Source organism: Rattus rattus, chromosome 11 (assembly GCF_011064425.1).
Source record: "Rattus rattus isolate New Zealand chromosome 11, Rrattus_CSIRO_v1, whole genome shotgun sequence".
Lineage (NCBI taxonomy): Eukaryota > Metazoa > Chordata > Mammalia > Rodentia > Muridae > Rattus > Rattus rattus.
In genome coordinates this window covers 69046826-69065413 of record NC_046164.1, presented here as the reverse complement: position 1 = coordinate 69065413, position 18588 = coordinate 69046826, and the positions used below count along the sequence as shown (strand labels likewise).

General features: G+C 51.9%; 1 protein-coding gene across 3 annotated transcripts in view; it reads right to left on the bottom strand.

Moving 5' to 3' along the window:
* Window positions 1-18588, bottom strand: part of Sorcs2 (sortilin related VPS10 domain containing receptor 2) — a 362100-nt gene that overhangs the window by 2522 nt on the left and 340990 nt on the right. For 2 of the 3 annotated variants that reach the window (XM_032916916.1, XM_032916919.1), the window contains exons 18-26: window positions 17430-17601; window positions 11601-11787; window positions 9238-9371; window positions 8164-8287; window positions 6982-7094; window positions 6137-6262; window positions 4879-4978; window positions 4289-4391; window positions 1587-1693 (exon numbers count right to left, since the gene is read on the bottom strand). In XM_032916916.1, coding sequence (XP_032772807.1) covers window positions 1587-1693; window positions 4289-4391; window positions 4879-4978; window positions 6137-6262; window positions 6982-7094; window positions 8164-8287; window positions 9238-9371; window positions 11601-11787; window positions 17430-17601 — 1166 coding nt within the window. The remainder of the gene's footprint in view (window positions 1-1586; window positions 1694-4288; window positions 4392-4878; window positions 4979-6136; window positions 6263-6981; window positions 7095-8163; window positions 8288-9237; window positions 9372-11600; window positions 11788-17429; window positions 17602-18588) is intronic. The other variant, XM_032916917.1, reaches the window with a different exon arrangement.

The following is an 18588-nucleotide window of genomic DNA, read 5'->3' as shown; positions in this document are numbered from 1 at the left end:
TGAACCAGGAGGCAGGAAGGGAGATAAGGGACATGAGGAGGAGAGAGGGGAACACAATGTTTGTTAATAAATGTCCCCCTGTGCGAGCTTCATTATGAGACCAAGGGACATTCTCCACAGAGTCTGTCTCACTCACTGTCCTACTGTGTGCACAAAATGGAAGGCACTTGTTGGGGGAGGGGGGCAGTGCTACACAGGCTGTGGAAGCCTGTACTTGACTACTGGTGCTGCCTGACTAGTCATGTGACTCTCTACCAGGGCCTTCACCTCCACCTCACAGGCCCTGGTCAATCTCAGTCACCAGGGCACCATGGAGAAGGACCATCACAAGCAGTGCCTAGTCCACGCCATGGTCCCCATTAACAGTGTCCCGGTACAGTTACTAGGAACTTCACAGCAGAAGGCTGTGGGGTAGGGGGTGCCTGTCTACCTGAGACCTCCACACCCTCCTGGTGGAGGCTATGATTTCCTTGCATGACAGCAAGGCACAGGGCTATGAGCACAGGACTGGCTCCCTTCTGTTCCCTCTTATGAATGGTTCAAAGGTGAGGTTCCAGTCACCTGTCTGCAAGAACAGCGCCATATGCTTCCAGGGTCACATGATGACCGAAGTTCTGAGGTCTGGGACCTCCTGCACGCTCAGTAAGTTACTGATGGCATGACAGTCCCAGAGGCTGTAATGTGTCCTTTGAGAAATACTCCTGGGCTGGCAGATGTAGGAGTGGCTGGAAGGGGTGGGTAAAGCTGCCCCTAGCCTGGAGGGTGCAGGCTTTGAGCTCACGCTGACTTGGTTGGGATCCAAGGTCAGTTACTGACATCTAGCTGTGCCACCCTGGGTGACAGAAGACCCTGCTGGGTCACTGATTCTCAAGGTAGGAGCTATCATGGCTCCAGGACCAACAGACTGGGATACATGTGGTATTTAAGGAGGATGCTGTAACATGGCAGCTAACCTTGACAAAGCCTTGCTGTGTGTCACACTCTGCCTAGACACCCCAGCAGAATGCCACTGAAGAGGCCATGGTGTCTACCATCACCAAAGGGGAATGGATAGGGCCTGTGTAGGACAGAGATTCAGGGCCGTAGGGCTCTGATGAGTCCTGGACACTGTTCCAGCTAAGAAGCCATGGCATTGAGGAAATAACAGCCTAGGTGACAAGTCTGGGCTTCTCCTTCTGGGCATGACAGGAACGAAAAGTCATCTTAGGGAAAATCCTGTGTAAACTGTGAAGTGCTGTCCCGAGGGTCCATAAAGAGATGCTTATGAGCTCTGCATGTGCAATAAGCAGTCGTGTGAGGTGTGTGGAGGATGAGGTAGTGTGAGGGAGGATGGGGGTGGGAGGTGTCCTCCTGTGAGGGAGTTTCCTGTCTCTATGGCAGCTGTGTAAGCTGGTCACCCATGGCAAGGAGCAGCAGCCTGCAGCCTCTGGCTTCATCCTGTAGAGCCCTGGGGAACTATCTTTCCTATGCCAGGACGCATGGCCTGGAGAGACTATCTAGCAGGGCTGGATTGGCCTGTGCCCCCTGGGCTCTGATGGACCCCTCTATGGTGGGAGCACACAGGGTCACCATGCCCCAGTTCTTACCCTGCATGGCGCTCTGGGCGTCCTCACTGTGGCTCACGGGACTTGTCATCTCCTGTTCCTTCTCATTGTGCATCTGGGCGTACACCGTCCTGCCTGGGCGCTTCCTGCTGGCCAGAGGTATAGCTCAGCTCTGAATGAGCTCGTGGCCCCAAGTCTCTTGTGGGGACATAGTACAGACAGTGCCACACAAGACCATTCCCCTGGGAGCCTACCCTCCAGCACACTCCCCAAGCCCATGTTCCGGTGCCCACAGCGAGTTGTAATCAACCCGTTCTCTTTTTCTTTTGATTTATTTATTTTATGTACATGGACGAGTATGATGTAGCTGTCTTCAGACACACAGAAGAGGGCATCAATCCCCTTACAGATGGTTGTGAGCCACCATGTGGGTATTGGGAATTGAACTCAGGACCTCTGGGAGAGTAGTCAGTGCTTTTAACCATTGAGCCATCTCTCCAGATCAGTAACCTACTCATTTTTTATCCAGGCATGCTATAACTGCTGAAGCACTGTCATCATTGTCTCACAGTGTCTAGAAACTAGGACAATAACACCCATGCACGTTCACACGTACACGCACAGGGCTGACCCAATCCTGAGGGACACTTGTTGGACTCTGTCTACAGAGATTTCCTGAGACTTTGCTTTCTAGTCTAGGGCCCAGGGGAAGGAGAGAGGGTGACAGAGCACACTCCGCCCCACCAGGACGGGGCACATTGCCACAGGCCTTGTATTGAGAATAGCCCCACTAACTTCAGCCAACCAGAAAGGTCTAAGCCTGTTCAGAAACAAGAACTACAACCAGAAATAGGCCCATTTAGAGACAAGAAGACTGAGGCCCAGGGCATGGTGGTGGCTGGTGCTTGTGGAGACATGTGGAGATAGGCACATTCAGCCCCTTGAGGAGGAGAGGGCTACTAGCTCTACTGAGAGTGTGTATGGGCCATCTCCCCTTCAGGAAGGGACACTCACGTGATGGACTTATATTGGGGGAGGGTGGCCCTACCTGTCATTATAGACATGTCAGGGAGAAACAGACCTTTCGTGGCTGTGAGACTGGAGATCGCTGAGTGGTTTAGCATCTCAGGGCTGGGGACAGTGTCAGTCAGAGCACAGTCAGCCCCCCAGATTCCATGGCTTGGGCAGAACTTAAGCCCAGGTAGATGAAAGGACAGATGAACAGAGAGGAAGAACCCAGCACTTTCCACTGCCCCGCTTTGCCTTTTTCCCCTGGGGGGTGGCCCGGAGCTTATGAGAAGGGGTGTTTGGCCCCTGCCTGAGCTCTCTGTTTCTATGGCAACATATCCTTCCCTTCCAACCTCAAAGCCTTAGCTGTTTCAGAAAGATAGCCTTGGGCCTGGGGATGTTGGGCTAGCCTCACACTGGCAGTGTTTTGTCATTTGGGCCACAGGAAGCACACTGAGGGGAAGGTTATAGAAGCAGCACTGGGGAATCTGAAGGGCGGGTCTGAAACATCACCCACAAGGACCAGCTTCTTCTACCCCAGGCAAGCATGCTGCCCTCTGAGTGACCACCCACGGTCCTGAATGTCCCACAGAGGATGGGACCAAGTCCAGAGGAGCATCCACACTCACCCTGACATCCACACACCCGGATGGATCTGGAAGCATCCCTCTGCCTGTCATGAGGATCACACCCAGACCCAGGGCTCTGTCCTCCACTTGCCCGTCTACCCAGGGCTCATATGCCACCATCCTGGAGCCATGCAAGGCAGGAATACTGCCCAGCTGGCTCCTCCCCCCAACCCCCCACATCAGTCTCCTCCATCGCATGTCATCTGTTGAACAATGTCACTATGGCTCATAGGGGGGGAAAGCCTTTATCTGAGGCAAGCCTGTGGCAGGGCAGCATGTGGGCGGATCTCTGAGGTATACTCAGTGCTAGCCACCTGAAGGGCTGCCTGCCGGTTAGCTAGGTCCTGCCCTGCGGTATGAAGGCTGCTGGGGGCAGAGGTGTCTGAGGTCATGTCACATTGCCCTGTAGCAGAGTGCTCCAAGGGTGTGCCTGCTGGAGGGGGAAAATAGCAGGCCTTGAATCAGATGGGTTGCACAAGGGGGCGTTGCTGGCTGGCTGGCTCTCAGCAGCACCACTGTGTTTAGCGCCAACCACCTTGCAGTTGTGTCTGTAGAACGGACTTGTACCTTCCCAATGGTCATCACTCCAGGGCTGCCTCCAAGTGGAGCCCATGAGGAGGACTGCCAGCACTCAGCCCCACGCTGCACACTGGCACGGCAGAAGAGGGACATGGCTGGCCTCCATCACCCCTGGAGCTATCCCATGTTCACTGTGAGGACAGGACACAGAGGGAAGAGGGCACCGAACTCTGTATAGGAGACACATGGTCTCCCAGCATCCCTTGGAGTCAGTTTCAGGTGCCCTCAGGATCACCAGGAGCCCCTGTGGCAGCCATAGTTAAGGTGTGGGAAGCCAGGAGGCAGAAGTTCAGCTGGCAAATCCTGCCCCACTGGCCTTGGACTTGAACTGTGCCTCCTTGGACCTTGCATCCTTATCCATGGAGGGTGATTGAAGGTGAAGATGCCCTGAGCCTGTGCAGAGGACCAGGCTGAGCAGAAGGGAGCCTGAGAGTTTTCCTTGGGAGAACTCACACCACCTTCCTCCATGGCCACTACCCCTGGGGCCAAGAGCTACTTACCACGGGTCGATGCTGCCATGGGCCTTACCTTTTGAACTTGTAGAGGATGAATGCTCCTACTGCAAAGAGCCCGATGACAAAGAGGACCACCACGGCCCAGTAGCCACCACTGCCACCCGGCCTCTGAGGACCTACAATGGAGAGGAACGAGAGGAGCAGCTATGGGTTGGTTGTCCCCAGCCTGGGCCTGGATGTGCCTACTTCGTGTTGTCCAGCAGGCCTTGCCCATGCGTCTGAGAGTACGGCAGGTTACGAAGGATAACGACATGACACCAGGCCTTGGAGGACTGGCCTCCCTTTCTGGCAGTCCTACTATAACCCACTTTGACTGGGTTTCCTTTAGAGGGGAACCCCCCTACCCCCTTCTTCTACACTGGTTTTGAGTGAATCAGCAGATTCCTGGTGGCTGTGGTAGCTGATTCCATACAGGTCATACCAGATGGTGAGGCCCAGAGCTGGCTGTGTAGGGGTTCGTGCATCTAGCCAGAGATGTCCCAGCCAGAAGGGACACTGGCAGTTAGATAAAAGCCCGTTCGAATCCTACAGTCACACTTAGCATCTGTGGGCCTGGGCCCGTGCCCACCCTGCCCTAGGGAGGACCCAAGCCAGGTCTGTCACCTGCATCTGTGTCCCTCAGCTCCACCAGGACACGAAGCCCTCCTCGAAGGATGAAGCTGATCCTGTGGGAGTTCAGCGCCTGCTGCACAGCTGCCAGCCTCTGAAAGCAAAGGAGGTGGGAGAGTTCCAGGGCCTGGAGCACTGGAGTCTCTCGGGGCTGGGAAGGGATGCTGCCTGATGTCAGTGCTCTGGGAATGGCACGAGAGCCCACCAGCTGGGGTCACAGGAAGCCCTGCCATCAGCAAGCTCTCATTCCAGCGCAGAACAGAGAGAAGACACGAGTCTCAGTGTGCCGGGCTGGAAGACTTGGAGTGCTCCAGCAGTCTCCACCCCGGTCAGGGAGGTCAGCGAAGCTTCCAGGAAGTGGAATTTCACAAAGAGGAGACAGGGTAGGACATCTTGCCTATGAGGGGACTCAGGAGGGACAGATGGCTTAGGGGATTCTGGGGGAGCATAATGCCCTGTTCAAGATTCCTGTAACATGACCAGTAGGTGAGGCTCATGGCACCAGTCAGAGCTCGCCTAGGCCTCACCATCCGTATGTTACCACCTATTGGGCCCAGTATGGAGACCTAGCTGTGCCCTCTGACACTCATTTCCATGTGGCTATGCCTCTGGGATTCTGACCTTAGGTAAATCCACTGTGGCAGAGCCAGAAGCTATGACAGTCACAGAATCCCAGCTTTTGGAGGAGAGAAAGCTTTGCATCCATGTGAACACCTACTATAGGTTCACACTGAACGTACTCTGGCACACCAGGCGGTCAGCCTAGCGCCTAGCTAACTACCACTGTGGAGCAAGTTGTCCCAAAGGCTACTCGACACTCAGCATTTGGGGACCTCTCTGATGACAATTCCCGAGGAGCTCCCTGCCAAGGCACCTCATGGAGGTTGTACTTAGGTTTCCTGTGCTGAATTCTGTTTCGCCTGTAGCCTGAGGCCAGAGTCTCCCATAGTGCTTAGCCATGAGTCTCAGTGTCCCTGGCAGTGAAGCTGAGGTTACATGGCAGCTCCAGACAGTGATGTGAGAGACTGGAGACCATCCCCACAATCCCAGTCTAGCCTCTTCCCCCTGAAAGCTACCTATCTCACTGACCTCGGATGCTGTCCAGTGTGGAGCCACAGGCAGAGGTAACCCAGGTCAGAGAGCATTATAGTAAGAACTAAACCTTTAAATAGTGCCCCACAGAGATGTGTTTGTTGGGAGTGACCCCCCCCCCAGACCTCAGCCATGAAGCCCTGCCACATCATGGTCATACCTTGTCACTTGTGAGGCTCCTCTTCCTTGTGGGCCTGGGAGGAGGCAGAAGCACATACAGATCCGCTATGGTGGGCAGCCCTGGCTTGACCACAGTCACTAGTAGCTCCTCTGGGATGCTGGTCTCCTGTGAGGATAGGCAGGACACTTGGGTCCTCTTCTGTTCTTCATCTCTTGTCACAAGCTAAATTTCCAGCCTGATCTGCTCTCCCTTCCTGGCCTAGGTATATCCTGCTCACCTGTCCTGATCCACACTCCTGACCCTCAGCCCCTCATGAGTTCAGGCTGTGGCTCTAATGGTTCCTCCCCTGCCCAGGCAAGCCTTCTCAATCATATTCTCATCCTGAGGCCGGAGCAGGCTAGCGCACCCTGTTCTTGAGATGACAAGAGGCCCAGCTGACTCCTGCTGTCTGCCCCTGTGCCCCAGCCTAACCATGTACCTGTACAGCTCCACGCTTGCCAGATTCAACTCCTCAGCAGTTCCCCGTCTTCTGGGAGCCCCACTCCACATACCATGGGCTAAACCCTACTCATCCTTTAACCCAGTACAGTTTCACCAGCACTATTCACGGGATGAAGGAAGGGGGTCAGGGTGGATCTCTGCCTGTGGTAGTCTTAGGTAGAGCTAGAGAGCTTTAAGAGTGCTGGCCCACTGGAGGAGAGGAACTTACAGTGTTTTTGCTGCGAATGACAATGTCCCTCCCTTGGAGATGTCCAGCGGTGAGTGGCCGATCCAAGTCACCAACCCATCATTTCCCAGTTAGCCCCCAGCCTTGTCCTACCCTCACTCAGCCCACAAACCACACTGTGGCTCAGGATAGGATCGAAACCCAAGCCACAGGGCACCTTGGAGAGAAGTCGGGTGACCACCAATCCCACGTCCCCCCTCCATTCGGGCGTGTTGGGGTTAAAGGTGTCCAGGTCCCTGGAGAACTGCAGAGGCACCACCTGGAACTGATCTGGAAGAGGACAGAGTGGCGCCTGTGAGGTCGGGGCTGGGATCCTACTCAAGGTAGCATGCCAGAGGGTCCAGATGCCCCACCTCTATCCCTGAGGTCCCCATTCTGTGTTGGAGGACAAGAGCCCTCCTCTTGTGTACCTCAGTGCCTGACGTGTATGATGATGACACTATCAACCTGTGAGGGGGCATGGTACTGCACACACGTGCTCCATGACGTCTGCTCCTCAACTCACAGGGATACATAGCTTCTGATGTCATCTACTTCCTCAAGGACCCTTGACTGGTCACCCCAGATCAAGAGTCCCATGAGATTAGAGGCCCCATCTCACGTACGTTTCATTTCCCAAGGAGCACAGCTCTGCTCTAGAGTCACAGGAGCCCCAGCCCTGCACTCTCAGCTGCACTGGCTCCTTCTCCTTTCTCTCTTACAGAGTGGGAAACAGCTCTGCCGGGGGGAAGGCTCAGGGGATAGTGTTTTGTGAACTGTGACCCAACGTCTTATGGTGTGGGAAGTCCCAGGTCCACGTAAAGGGAGAACCAGCCCAGGGCAGCCTCATCCCTCAGCCTGCAGGCCCCTAATGTGACTGATGGCTGCGGTCCATAGCAGAGGACGTTTCTAAGACAAATGGGTTTCAAGTGTGCTGAAGGAGTAATGTGTATTGGAAGATCCCGCCGCCAGACACGTTATTTTATGGAGGGGCTCACAGCCCCAGGGAGCCCAAATAAATGATCGCCATGTCCAGGTCCTCTTCTGGACCATCCTTAGAGTGGTGGGTGCAAGTGGAGAGGTCCATGGAGGTTCTAACATGAAGCTCACCTGTTCTTGCTGTTAAATCACTGTGCAACAGACAGACTCACTAGCCTCAAGAGACACTTTACTTTATAGAGGGGGGTGGGAGTGGGGACCAGAGCCAGAGTCTGGAACTCTTCAATAAAGCCACATAGCCAGTCACGGAACCTGAATCCACCTGGACTCTGCAACCTAGGGCCCTCCAGGAGTGAACAGGCCCTCTGCAGCCATGTACCCACTCACGCTGGCCTGTGTAGGGAGTCAGGGGACAGCTCACCGAGCACACGGACGAGCCTGGAGTCCTGGAGCACCGAGTTCCCACAGGCAGCTTGCACTGTCACACGCACATCCCCAGCATCTGTAAACCTTGTTGTCACGGAGTTGTCCAAGGAAAGCAGAGGCTGTAGGCACAAGCAGGGTCAGGCCTGTCTGGCAGGATGCAAGACCATGGGGACACTGGCCCTTGGTCTACTGTCAGAGCCACGTTGGGACTGGGCTGGACCTGGTTCTCACCAAGTGGGTAGCTGGAGGCTTCCGCTCTGGCACTGTCTGAGAGGTGTGGGAGGAGGGCCTGGAACACCTGAGCTCTACGCTGGACTAGGAACTTGTCCTGCCTTCATAGCATGGCACATCCTTCTAGGCTCTAGACTCTGGACGCACCTGTGGCCTCCTATAGAGCCTTTGGGTTGTCTGCTAGGCAACCACAGGTCAGGCTTTAACCCAGTTCCATTCACTGTTTCACCCATTCCTGCCCCAGCTGAAGCCCAGGTCCCGCTCAGTGACCAGAGGCAGCCATCCTGGGTGACATCTCCTGGGTTATAGGTCAGGCCGTGCCCTTATAGAAACAAGGCTATGGGAGGTGAGATGGGGCTTGGGGCACTCAGGTAGCAAGGCTACACGGAGATTCAAACCCAGAGCCCCTGGTTGTTCAAGAAACCTTCCACCTGAAGAGGCATGACTATATTTGAAGCCCCTCCCTTCTCTTAGCCCTCTGTGTCAGGGGCTTCTGTGGGGATTTAGGGCTATTGTATCTTGAGTGAGGAAATAGATCCCCTCCATTGGTCCTAACCCTGAACTTTGGGGAACTCTTCAGCTCCCCTGCATGTTGATCCAGTCAACTGCTCTATCCCATGTCATTCACAGGACTATTTAGGGGCTTTTCAGGTGGACCCCCAAACAGATGCTTAGGGTGGCCAATGAATAAAGGAAGGTCAGAGCCCATTCCTTTCAATGGTCAAACACTGTGTGCCCTGGTGCCAGGATCCAAGAGCAGCACCCCGCCCCCACCCCCGCCCCCCGCCCCCAGATAGCAATCTATGGGCGGGAAGACTGAGAAGGTCGTAGGGTGTACCTGCAAGCTGTGGCCGATCCACCAGTAGAAGACAGTGAGGTTGGGGTTCAGCGGTAACAACACAGCTGTGAGGTTCACCTCCTGGTTGATGCCAATGACAGGAACTACTTCGAGGTAGAGGGCCTGCAGGGGAGCTGAAGAGTCCCCCAAAGTTCAGGGTTAGGGGAGAGTGAGACACAGAGCTTTTCAGTGGCTACATGATCTCCACCATCACCACCACCACCACCACCATCACCATCATCACCACCACCACCACTACCACCATCACCATCATCATCACCACCACCACCATCATCATCACCACCACCATCATCACCACCACCACCACCATCACCACTCACAACAACCATCACAGTCATCACTCTTTGCCCTCCCCATCCCCACCATCCCCACCAATGTTAAGGTTGGAATCTAAACTGTCTCCACAGTTCACATTCCAAATGCTTGCTCCCTAGCCCATGGTCCCGATTGTTCAGCCTCTGCTCCCTGTGTCACCGTGGTCTGAGCAGCCTCTGGCTGCCACATACTCCTCACTGTGTACTCCATGGTCCCTCCTCACCATGATGGAATGAACCATCTGAGACTCTGCAACAAGGTAGACCTTCCCTCCTTCCATTCTTTCCCGGTAGGTCACAAAGAAGCAAAAATCACGAATACTGGAAATGGGTAGACGGCATGAGCGGCTGCTGCTTTCACTAAATCTGACCATGCAGGCTTAAGTCTTTGGTATTGTTTTACGAAAAGAACTTGGAAAAGTGGCACTGGATTTTTCAGGCACACAGGAGGCAAGGGTTACAGGGTCCTAGACACGTGGACTCGGATTTGAAAGGAAAGTTTCTTGAGCTAGGCACTGTGTGCGTTGCAGGGAGACCTGGCTGGGCAGTTCGTGAAGCTTCAAGGGTGAGGCTTAAGATTCACTGGAGACCTCGGCGTGGGATGCAGGAACATGGAGGCTGTAGAGACAACCTGCAGGTAGTGAATGGAGCCTGTGCAAGCATGCTCAAAGGGGACGGTGTGAGCCCAGCCCACGCTGCCACCGCATGCTGCAGGTGCTACACAGAGGGTGGACGGGACACCGTGGGACTCAGTGTTCCCTTGCTGTGCTTCAGGATTGTTTTGATCAAATCTTTTTCTTGCTGTTCCCCTTGCTGCTGTGTTTGGAGGTGGGAGAATGCTCACTGCAGAGAGGAAGTGCAGAATCGCCTTTTACGAGGACTGCTAGGAGATTTCGTTGGGTTGAATAGAGTCTCCGGGCTTAGACTTTTAAACAGCATCGGGACTGTTAAGACCATGGTGATTCATGAAGTTGCACTAAATACATTTTGCATTAGAGATGCGAGCCTCCAGGGGCAGAGGTAGAATGTTACAGGTTAAACCTAAAATGTCTCCCTCAGGTTCATGTTTTAGTTTGCATTTCCTATCTAGAGACACTCTTGAGGGAGGTTGTGGAGCCTTGCCGAGGTAGGTCTAGCTAGCGGAAGTAGACCACCAGAAGCAGACCTTTGGGGGTTATAGTCCAGCCTCTCATCCCAGCCCCATTCTCTGCTTCCTGAACCACTGTGATGTGAGAAGGCCCAGAGTCTTACATGCTGCTACTGCTGTGAATGATGCCACGCCTTCCTTGCTTGGACAGACGCAAGCTCTATGAAACCGTGAGCCACAATAAATATTTCTTATGATGTTTCTGTCAGGCATTACAATCAAAGCCATGCAAAAGTAACTAATGCAATCACCACCCCTATCCATCCTATAGTCATCACCATCACCACAGTCATTACCACTATGATTACATCACCACCATCACCATTACATCACCTTTATCCCCACCATCAACATTATACCATCATCACCGTCACTATCATAATCATTGGTAATATTACTGTCTTCACCACCCTTACCAACACCATCAACACCACCCATCATCATTATCCTATCATCATTGTCATCACCACCACAATCATCACCAATATCATCACCAACATCATCACAACCATAACCACTACCATTATCAACACAACTATAGCATCACCACCACCATTATCACCGATATCACCATCACCACCATTGCCATCACCGCTCTCACTATCACCCCACTGTCATCATCATTGGTATTATCGTCAGTACCAGCACCACCATTACCAACATCATCAGCATCCCTTGTAGCACCATGACCACCACCATTACCACTCTCACCATTACTTCATGAAGACCATTGGGACCAGGTCTGAGCCCAGCCCTTTCTGTCCTTGACCTCCCTATCCTGAGAACATGTAACAACCCTACATGATTCCCTGTGCTTCCCCAAAGCTCTGGCTCTCCGTTTCACAGGGAGCCATGCAGCCTAAAAGGAGCAGTGGACTTACAGTTGACCTGGACAAAGAGCACAGCCTCATCGTGGCCTGCCATGTTCTCAGCCCTGACGGACACGCGGTAGATACCAGGACTCTCGTAGTGGTGCCGAATGGGCTCGCCTGTCAGAGTGAGGTTCACGTACATGGCCTTGAAGCCGTCCCCAAGATCCACCTGATACTTAGTGGTCAGGACATCACCCTGTAGAGAAATACCACAGGGTCACTTAGGAGTGACTCTCGAGGAGGGGTTCCAGCATTAGATGCCCAGGCCTCTCTCCTTTTCCTCAGATGTAGGTTCTCTGAGACCAGAGAGTAGGTCGTCTCTGCTTTCAGGGCTTCAGCCTGCAGCGGGCTGAGCTGGGGGACAGCTCATGGGACCAAGACTTGGCTCTCCTTTAGAACAGACCACCCACGGGTGATCTCGGGGTGGTATGTTGAAGGCTGTGTGGGGCCCTTGAGAAACCCTTGAGCCTGAGCCAGGCACAGGACTGGGAAAGGAAGTGGGAGTGTCACATGAAGACCGGAGAAGGTTTTGGTAGCTACCATGAGGTCTCCTCAGGGAACCACAACAAAGAAAACACAATTGTCTCCCTACGATAAAATGGCTTCCTGTCTCTCATCTCATCCCACACCATGCCAGGAATGAGGTTTGCTTGTTTGGAGTAGGCAAGGAGGGCTGCTGGGACCTTGTCTCATAGTGGCACTGAACTCCCCACACAAGCTGCTGACTGACCCAGACTTTTAGAGTCAAGGCAGGATGGAGTTGCTGTGTCCACCTTCGAGCTCCCCTCCCTCTTCTCCCTGCCTCTCTCCTCCTTCCCTCCTGCTCTCATCCCCTCCAGCCTGGTCACCTCAGACTTCCCAGTTCACACTCTCCAGCCTTCAGAAGCTGAGGACACTTGTATGTAAATGATGTCTATTTAACTTTGCCCCATTTGCTTGTTTGGTCTGGTTTGCTTGTTTGTCTGGTTTTGAGATGGGGTTTCTCTGTGTAGCCCCAGCTGTCCTGGAACTCACTCTGTAGACCAGGCTGGCTTCAAACTCACAGAGATCTGCTTGCTTCTGCCCCCCTTCCAAGAGCTGGAATTAAAGGTGTACACCCTCCATCACTGGGTTCGTTTAACTTTCTCTATGAATATGCTATACTGGGTTAGATAGAATCACCCCAAATCCACATCTGTGGGGACCGTCTGAAATGGACATTTAAAATAAGCCTGCAGATGCAGATCATTAAGAGGTCACCATGGGGCATGAGTTCCAGAAACCCAAGGGTACATTAGAAGAGAACACAGTGATTTGGGTATCAGGAATGGCTGAGTGGACACAGAGGCAGACCCTGGGAAATGCAGCCATGGGCCAAGGAGCTCCCATAATGCCCAGTAGCTGGTTGAGTCTTTGATGGGGCATTCCCAGGAACCAACATATATGGTGTTTTACGTGTCCATTTTATTGGTTACAATACTGAGGCTTTTAAACATCCAGGCTGTGGAGGCGGGCTCTTTGCCTATTGCTTTCCTGGCAGGGTTCGGCAAGGAGAATATCTATACCTGTCCTGGCTGGTTTTGTGTGTCAACTTGACACAACCTGGAGTTGTCAGAAAGGATATGCTTCCCTTGAGGAAAGGATCTCACGGAGGTGAGATCCAGCTGTAAGGCATTTTCTCAATTAGTGATCAAGGCAGTGGGGGGGAGTGTGGAAGGACTTTGGATCTTTGGGATAGAAGAGCCATTGGGTGTTAAGAGCTCTGTGGGGTGTTCTGTAGGCTCTTGGAAGATAATGTTGAGAACAGTGCAGAAGATGGAGGCCTGGCTTGTGAAATTTCAGAGGGAAGATTAAAGACTCTTATCAGGGATGTTACTATTTGGGTTGTAAAGATTCTGTGGTTTTGGTTAGCTGGGGCTGAAGAATCAGCTGTGATTAACAAGCTACCAGAACTACTAAAGCGAAACCTTTGCCTTACTGGGTCTATTGATGCTGGTCAGCTGGAGCTAGAAATTAGTGGTGATTAGGAAGAAACCAGCATCACTAAGGTGAAATTCCCTGTTTTCTGAGAGCATGAAGAGGCTGTGTTCTAGAGATAGCCAAGGTTATACCTCAAGCTACAACTGGACTTGGTGATGTGTAAGAGTCACCCGGGTGGTACTGATTTTAAAGGCACGAAGGGGTCATGAAGAACAGCTAAGGCTGGGCACTGAGAGGCCGTGGAAGGCCATTGGTGAAGGTGCAGCCTCAGGTGCAATCGATGGCCCAGGACTGAAGGGGTCATGCAAAGGAGTTGAGGCTTGGCACCATGAAGAGAGCCTGTAAGAGGCTATTGGTGAAGCCTCATTGCAGTGGAAGACAGCAGTGTTTTGGAGACGCCAGTGCCATGAGATGATCACCAAGGACAGCAGCAGCAGTGGAGTAGAGGCAGCTGGAATGTAGAAGACAAGCTGTGTGCTACAGAGGGCAGAGCTGGAGAAGTGACCCAAGCCCTTGGAGGAGCCCAGAAGATCATGGGTGGATCCCAGACATTAGATGGTTAGAGTTTGATTTTGCTTTTGATTGTGACTGTGCTCTAATATTTTTCCCTCTTGAAGAAATAAGGATTTTAGTAGAGCCCAGAGTTAAGAGACTTTGAATTGTAAAAAGACTTTGAATTTCAAAAGAGATTGGATATTTTGAAGGGATTGAAGTTTTAATATGTAAGAATTTGTAAAGACTGTGGGACTTTTAAAGTTATTTAGATCTTGGGGATGAATAAGAAAGTAAGGATTGAGGCTTTATAGTGATGTGTTTGTGTGTCAACTTGACACAAGTTGGAGTTATCACAGAGAAAGGAGCCTCTCTTGAGGAAATGCCTCCATGAAATCCAGCTGTAAAGCATTTTCTCAATCAGTGAACAAGGGTGGGAGGGCCCATTGTGGGTGGTGCCGTCCCTTGGCTGGTGGTCCTGGGTTCTATAAGAAAGCAAGCTGAGCAAGCCAGGGGAAGCAATCCAATAAGCAGCCCTTCTTCATGGTCTCTGCATCAGCTCCTGCCTCCAAGTTCCTGCTCTGTGTGAGTTCCTATCCTGACTTCCTTTGGTGATGAACAGCAATGTGGAAGTGTAAGCTGAATAAACCCTTTCCTCCCCAGCTTGCTTCTTGGTCATGATGTTTTGTGCAGGAATACAAACCTTGACTAAGACAACACTCAATTCTTTCCTATGAGGGGTGGGGTTCTTGGTAGCATTCAAGAAGTGGGTGTCTGGCTGTGGTTTTAAAGTCCCCACCCTTCAGAGTGCCTGCCTTTGCTTACGCCTTTCAGCCTGCTGTGCCCACTGTCTCCTCATGTCTCTTGCCCATTTCATGCCGCAGAGCTAGGGAGTCCTTTGTATGGTCCAGCTCTGCTGCTCACTGGGCTGTGCCCACAAACGCCCCCCTGTCTACAGCTGCCTTTATGTTCTCAACAGTTTCCCTGCAGTTTCAAATCTAGACTTCACTTCATTGTGTGGCCTGGAGCCCCATTCGTGTAGAGCCTGTGCTTCTGGGCAGGCTTTGGTGTGGGTCCTAAAAGTTTACTCCTTCCTGCACCCTATGCAGGTGTGTGATCTATTTTAGGTTCATGTCTGAGGTCTGGCTGGGGAGGTGCTGGCTGGGGGGATGCTGTTTCAGAACAGAGAGACGCCACCTTCCCCAGTCTGTTCTGCACCTGTCAGCTATAGACAGGAGGGCTCTATGGGTCTGGTCTCCATCCCCCAACACTGTGAATTCTTAGATACTAAGGAAACTCAGGCTCCTGACACCAAGTCCTGTGTTCAAGCTCAGCTGTGTGTAGGAGTAGGGGTTTGTGTAGTGGGAAAGTAGTGGAGGAGAGCACACTATGCCTATAAAGTGTGTATGAGTGTGTAAGGGAGTTAGTGTCACAGTGTAATTGTGCATAAGCTTATCCTCAGTCCCATGTTTCTATCCCCTTCCCTCCCAGGCCACAGTGGCCTAGGAACCCCTATTTCAAGGCATCTTTGTGTTGTTCCCCTCAACTCTGCCCACTCCAGTCTGAGCCTGACAAGTAGCCCGGCAAGGGTTCCGAAGATGCTCTGTCCTCTTGTCCTGGGGACCCAGTGGAGGTGCCTAACGCTGTAGTTACTAGCTTCAAACTCTAGGGGGCAGCAGATGGCCATGTTTCCAGGATGTCTGGACAGGAATTTGAGAGCCTCCTCTGGGTCTGTCTGAGGATCCAGGAAACCCTAGGCTGACTAGGGGCTCTGCACTCCTGTGATCTCAACACAAATGGAGATACAAAGCCCTGAGGCAGAGCTGCCTGATGGCTCAAGTGAACCTTAGGACTGTCTCAGTCAGTGAGAGGACCTGGGAGGTGATGTGTGCGTGTGTTGGGATGGGAGGAGGGAGAGTTGTATAGCTTGGGCATGGGGGCTACAGACTTAGCCACTGTCTGCTTGAAGTCCTGAGACCTCCAGAGGACACAATGTCATCTTTGCCTCTTTTTACCTTGAGAGAATGGCTTCCCTGTCCACACCTCAGCTTCTTCATTGATAACATACATTTATTGGGTGCACAGTGCAAGATTGTACTTCCAACAGGAAGCGGCTGTCACAGTGCCTGATGCACACACAGGTGCTTAGTGTGGCTGGTCTGTTTTCCATAGGCTCGGTTTCCCTGTTTTCAGGAGACTAGGCCTGTGCCTCCAAAGTCAGACACCTTGTGAAGGATGTTTGTACACAGCATGTGTGGTCCTGGATTCACCTATATTAGCCTTCACGTCCCTCAGCTGAAGATGTGGGATCCTGTTGACCTGTGAATGGAGACTGTCCAGAACCCCAGGGGGAAGGGGCTCTCTCTCTGCCTTCGTGAGTGGGCATTAGCTGAATCTGGAGGCCAAGGGGGACCCCCCCGCCTTTGGGTTTCTAGATGTTCATGCTTTCCTAATGGTCATTTTATAATTTTCTTGCAGGGATCATTAGCTGCTTCTATTAGCCGAGACACGGGGATGGTGTCACGCAAACTATTACGTTTTACAGGAGCCAGAAAAGTTAATAGTCCCCTCGGGGAACAGGATTTTGGGTGATATTTATGTCTGTGATGGGTCTTTTTTATATAAATATGTTTCCTAAATATACTACAATGAGCATACATTATTTTTAAAGTCAGAAGAAAAAGTAACACTTGTTCTGAGGTAAAAATAGAATGAGTGGGAGACTGGGTGGAGGGAAAAATATGTATATATGTATATATTAGTGTGTGCATATATATAAACTTGTATTTATATCTATCCCCATACATGTACAGAAGGCATTATTTCTGGATTGTGATTATAAGTCATTTTCTTGACAAAAAAAAACCTTTATGCTTTTATTGGGATTCCAGATCAACTAAATCAATATAATTAGATGTTTAAAATTGCTTCAGTGCTGGGCTGGGGGTGTGGCTCAGTAGAGGAGAACCTTCTCTACTTGCAAAGGGTCCTGGGTTCCATCCTCATCATTAGAAGAAAAGAAATCAATAAAATAAATTCTACACCACCGATGGGGAGGAATCAATTTTGTGTCAATGTTTGATAAACTCAAGGTTTCACACACATGTACATATACACATCCATACACTCACGTGTACATACATATGTGATCTTTGAGTCCGTTTCCTGTTGACTGACACATACTTGTTCTCAGTGTCTGCTTCATCTCAAAACACTGGTCTGACCAAAATTTAGAGGCAGAACTAATGTTTTTCTTTCAACTTTGGTTCTGTGGCCTCAGGGTCAGGCTGGCCCTCTAATGGCCATGCTCTAACTGTTCAGAGAAGAGCCACCCTTGGGTGCCTGGCTGGAACTGCCCTGACAGTGACAGCCCAGGCGGATGCTCACCTGTTCCTGTCGCACCACAAACAGCACATCTTCTCTAGGTCGCACAGCCACTGCCTCTCCTCGGATGCTCACCTGCAGGCCCCGCGGTGCTTGTAGGGGGCACTGCAGCTGCACTGGGCTTTGCTGCAGGTCCACACCACCTTCGCACACATTGGACACCACCTTCCGGTACCTGGGTGGGTGGGGAGGGGTTAGGTCCAGAGCAGACAGTGGTTTGATGGGTAGAAATGGTCTCTTCTCCTGAGGCAAATCATGGCACCAACCTCTCCAGCCCCCCCCCCCTTGCTGCCTGCTCCCCATGGTATCTCATGGCTGCTTCTGCCCATATCTGAGAGCATCAGGTTGGAGGGTGGGCTGTGCTGGTCTGCTTTAGAGAGCTGAAGCACCCATGACCTGATCATATTGCTCACAGTAATAATAACTGGGTTTTGTTTATGTTTATTTTTTGTTGTTTGTTTGCTAAGGGTGACAGAAGGACACAGTACAAACTTAAGGTCTTGCTGGGAACTGGGGAGATCAGAGTGGCTGAAATGGACTGGGCCTTGGCTTCCTGGGTGGCCATAAGCAAGTGTTGCTCTTCTTGGGATGGCCGTACCCATCCACTACCCATATATCTACCCACTCAGCCAGCGGTGGCACAATGGCCTCTTTGGCAGCCACCAGGGCTTGGTAAGCATGATTCTTTATCTGAAGCGTCAGCCAAGACCTATACCAAGAGTAGACGGGTATAGGAAGATGGGTATTTGTGGGGGCATAAGAATACGTAGATTGGTGGGAGGATGGGTGGGAGAGTGGATAAGTGGGTAAATTAATGCAATAAACAGATGGATAGATGAATAGGGGATGGATGAAGTGAATGATAAGTAGGTGGTATAAGGATAGATGGGTAGATTGATGGGTGAATGGATGGGTGGGTGGATGAGTGGGTGGATGGATGGGTGGATTGGTGGATGGGTGGATGGGTGGATGGGTGGGTGGGTGGGTGGATAGGTGGATAAATAGATAGAGGAGGATTGTTGGGTAGATGGATGATAGATGTTAGGCTACATACTGTCAAGGCTAAAGCATTTAGTTCCTGCTCCTGCCTCTGTCTCTTCCAGCTCTCCATGGTAATAAGGAATCTCCCACAAAAGATGAGGAAATGGGCCCATCACATGGA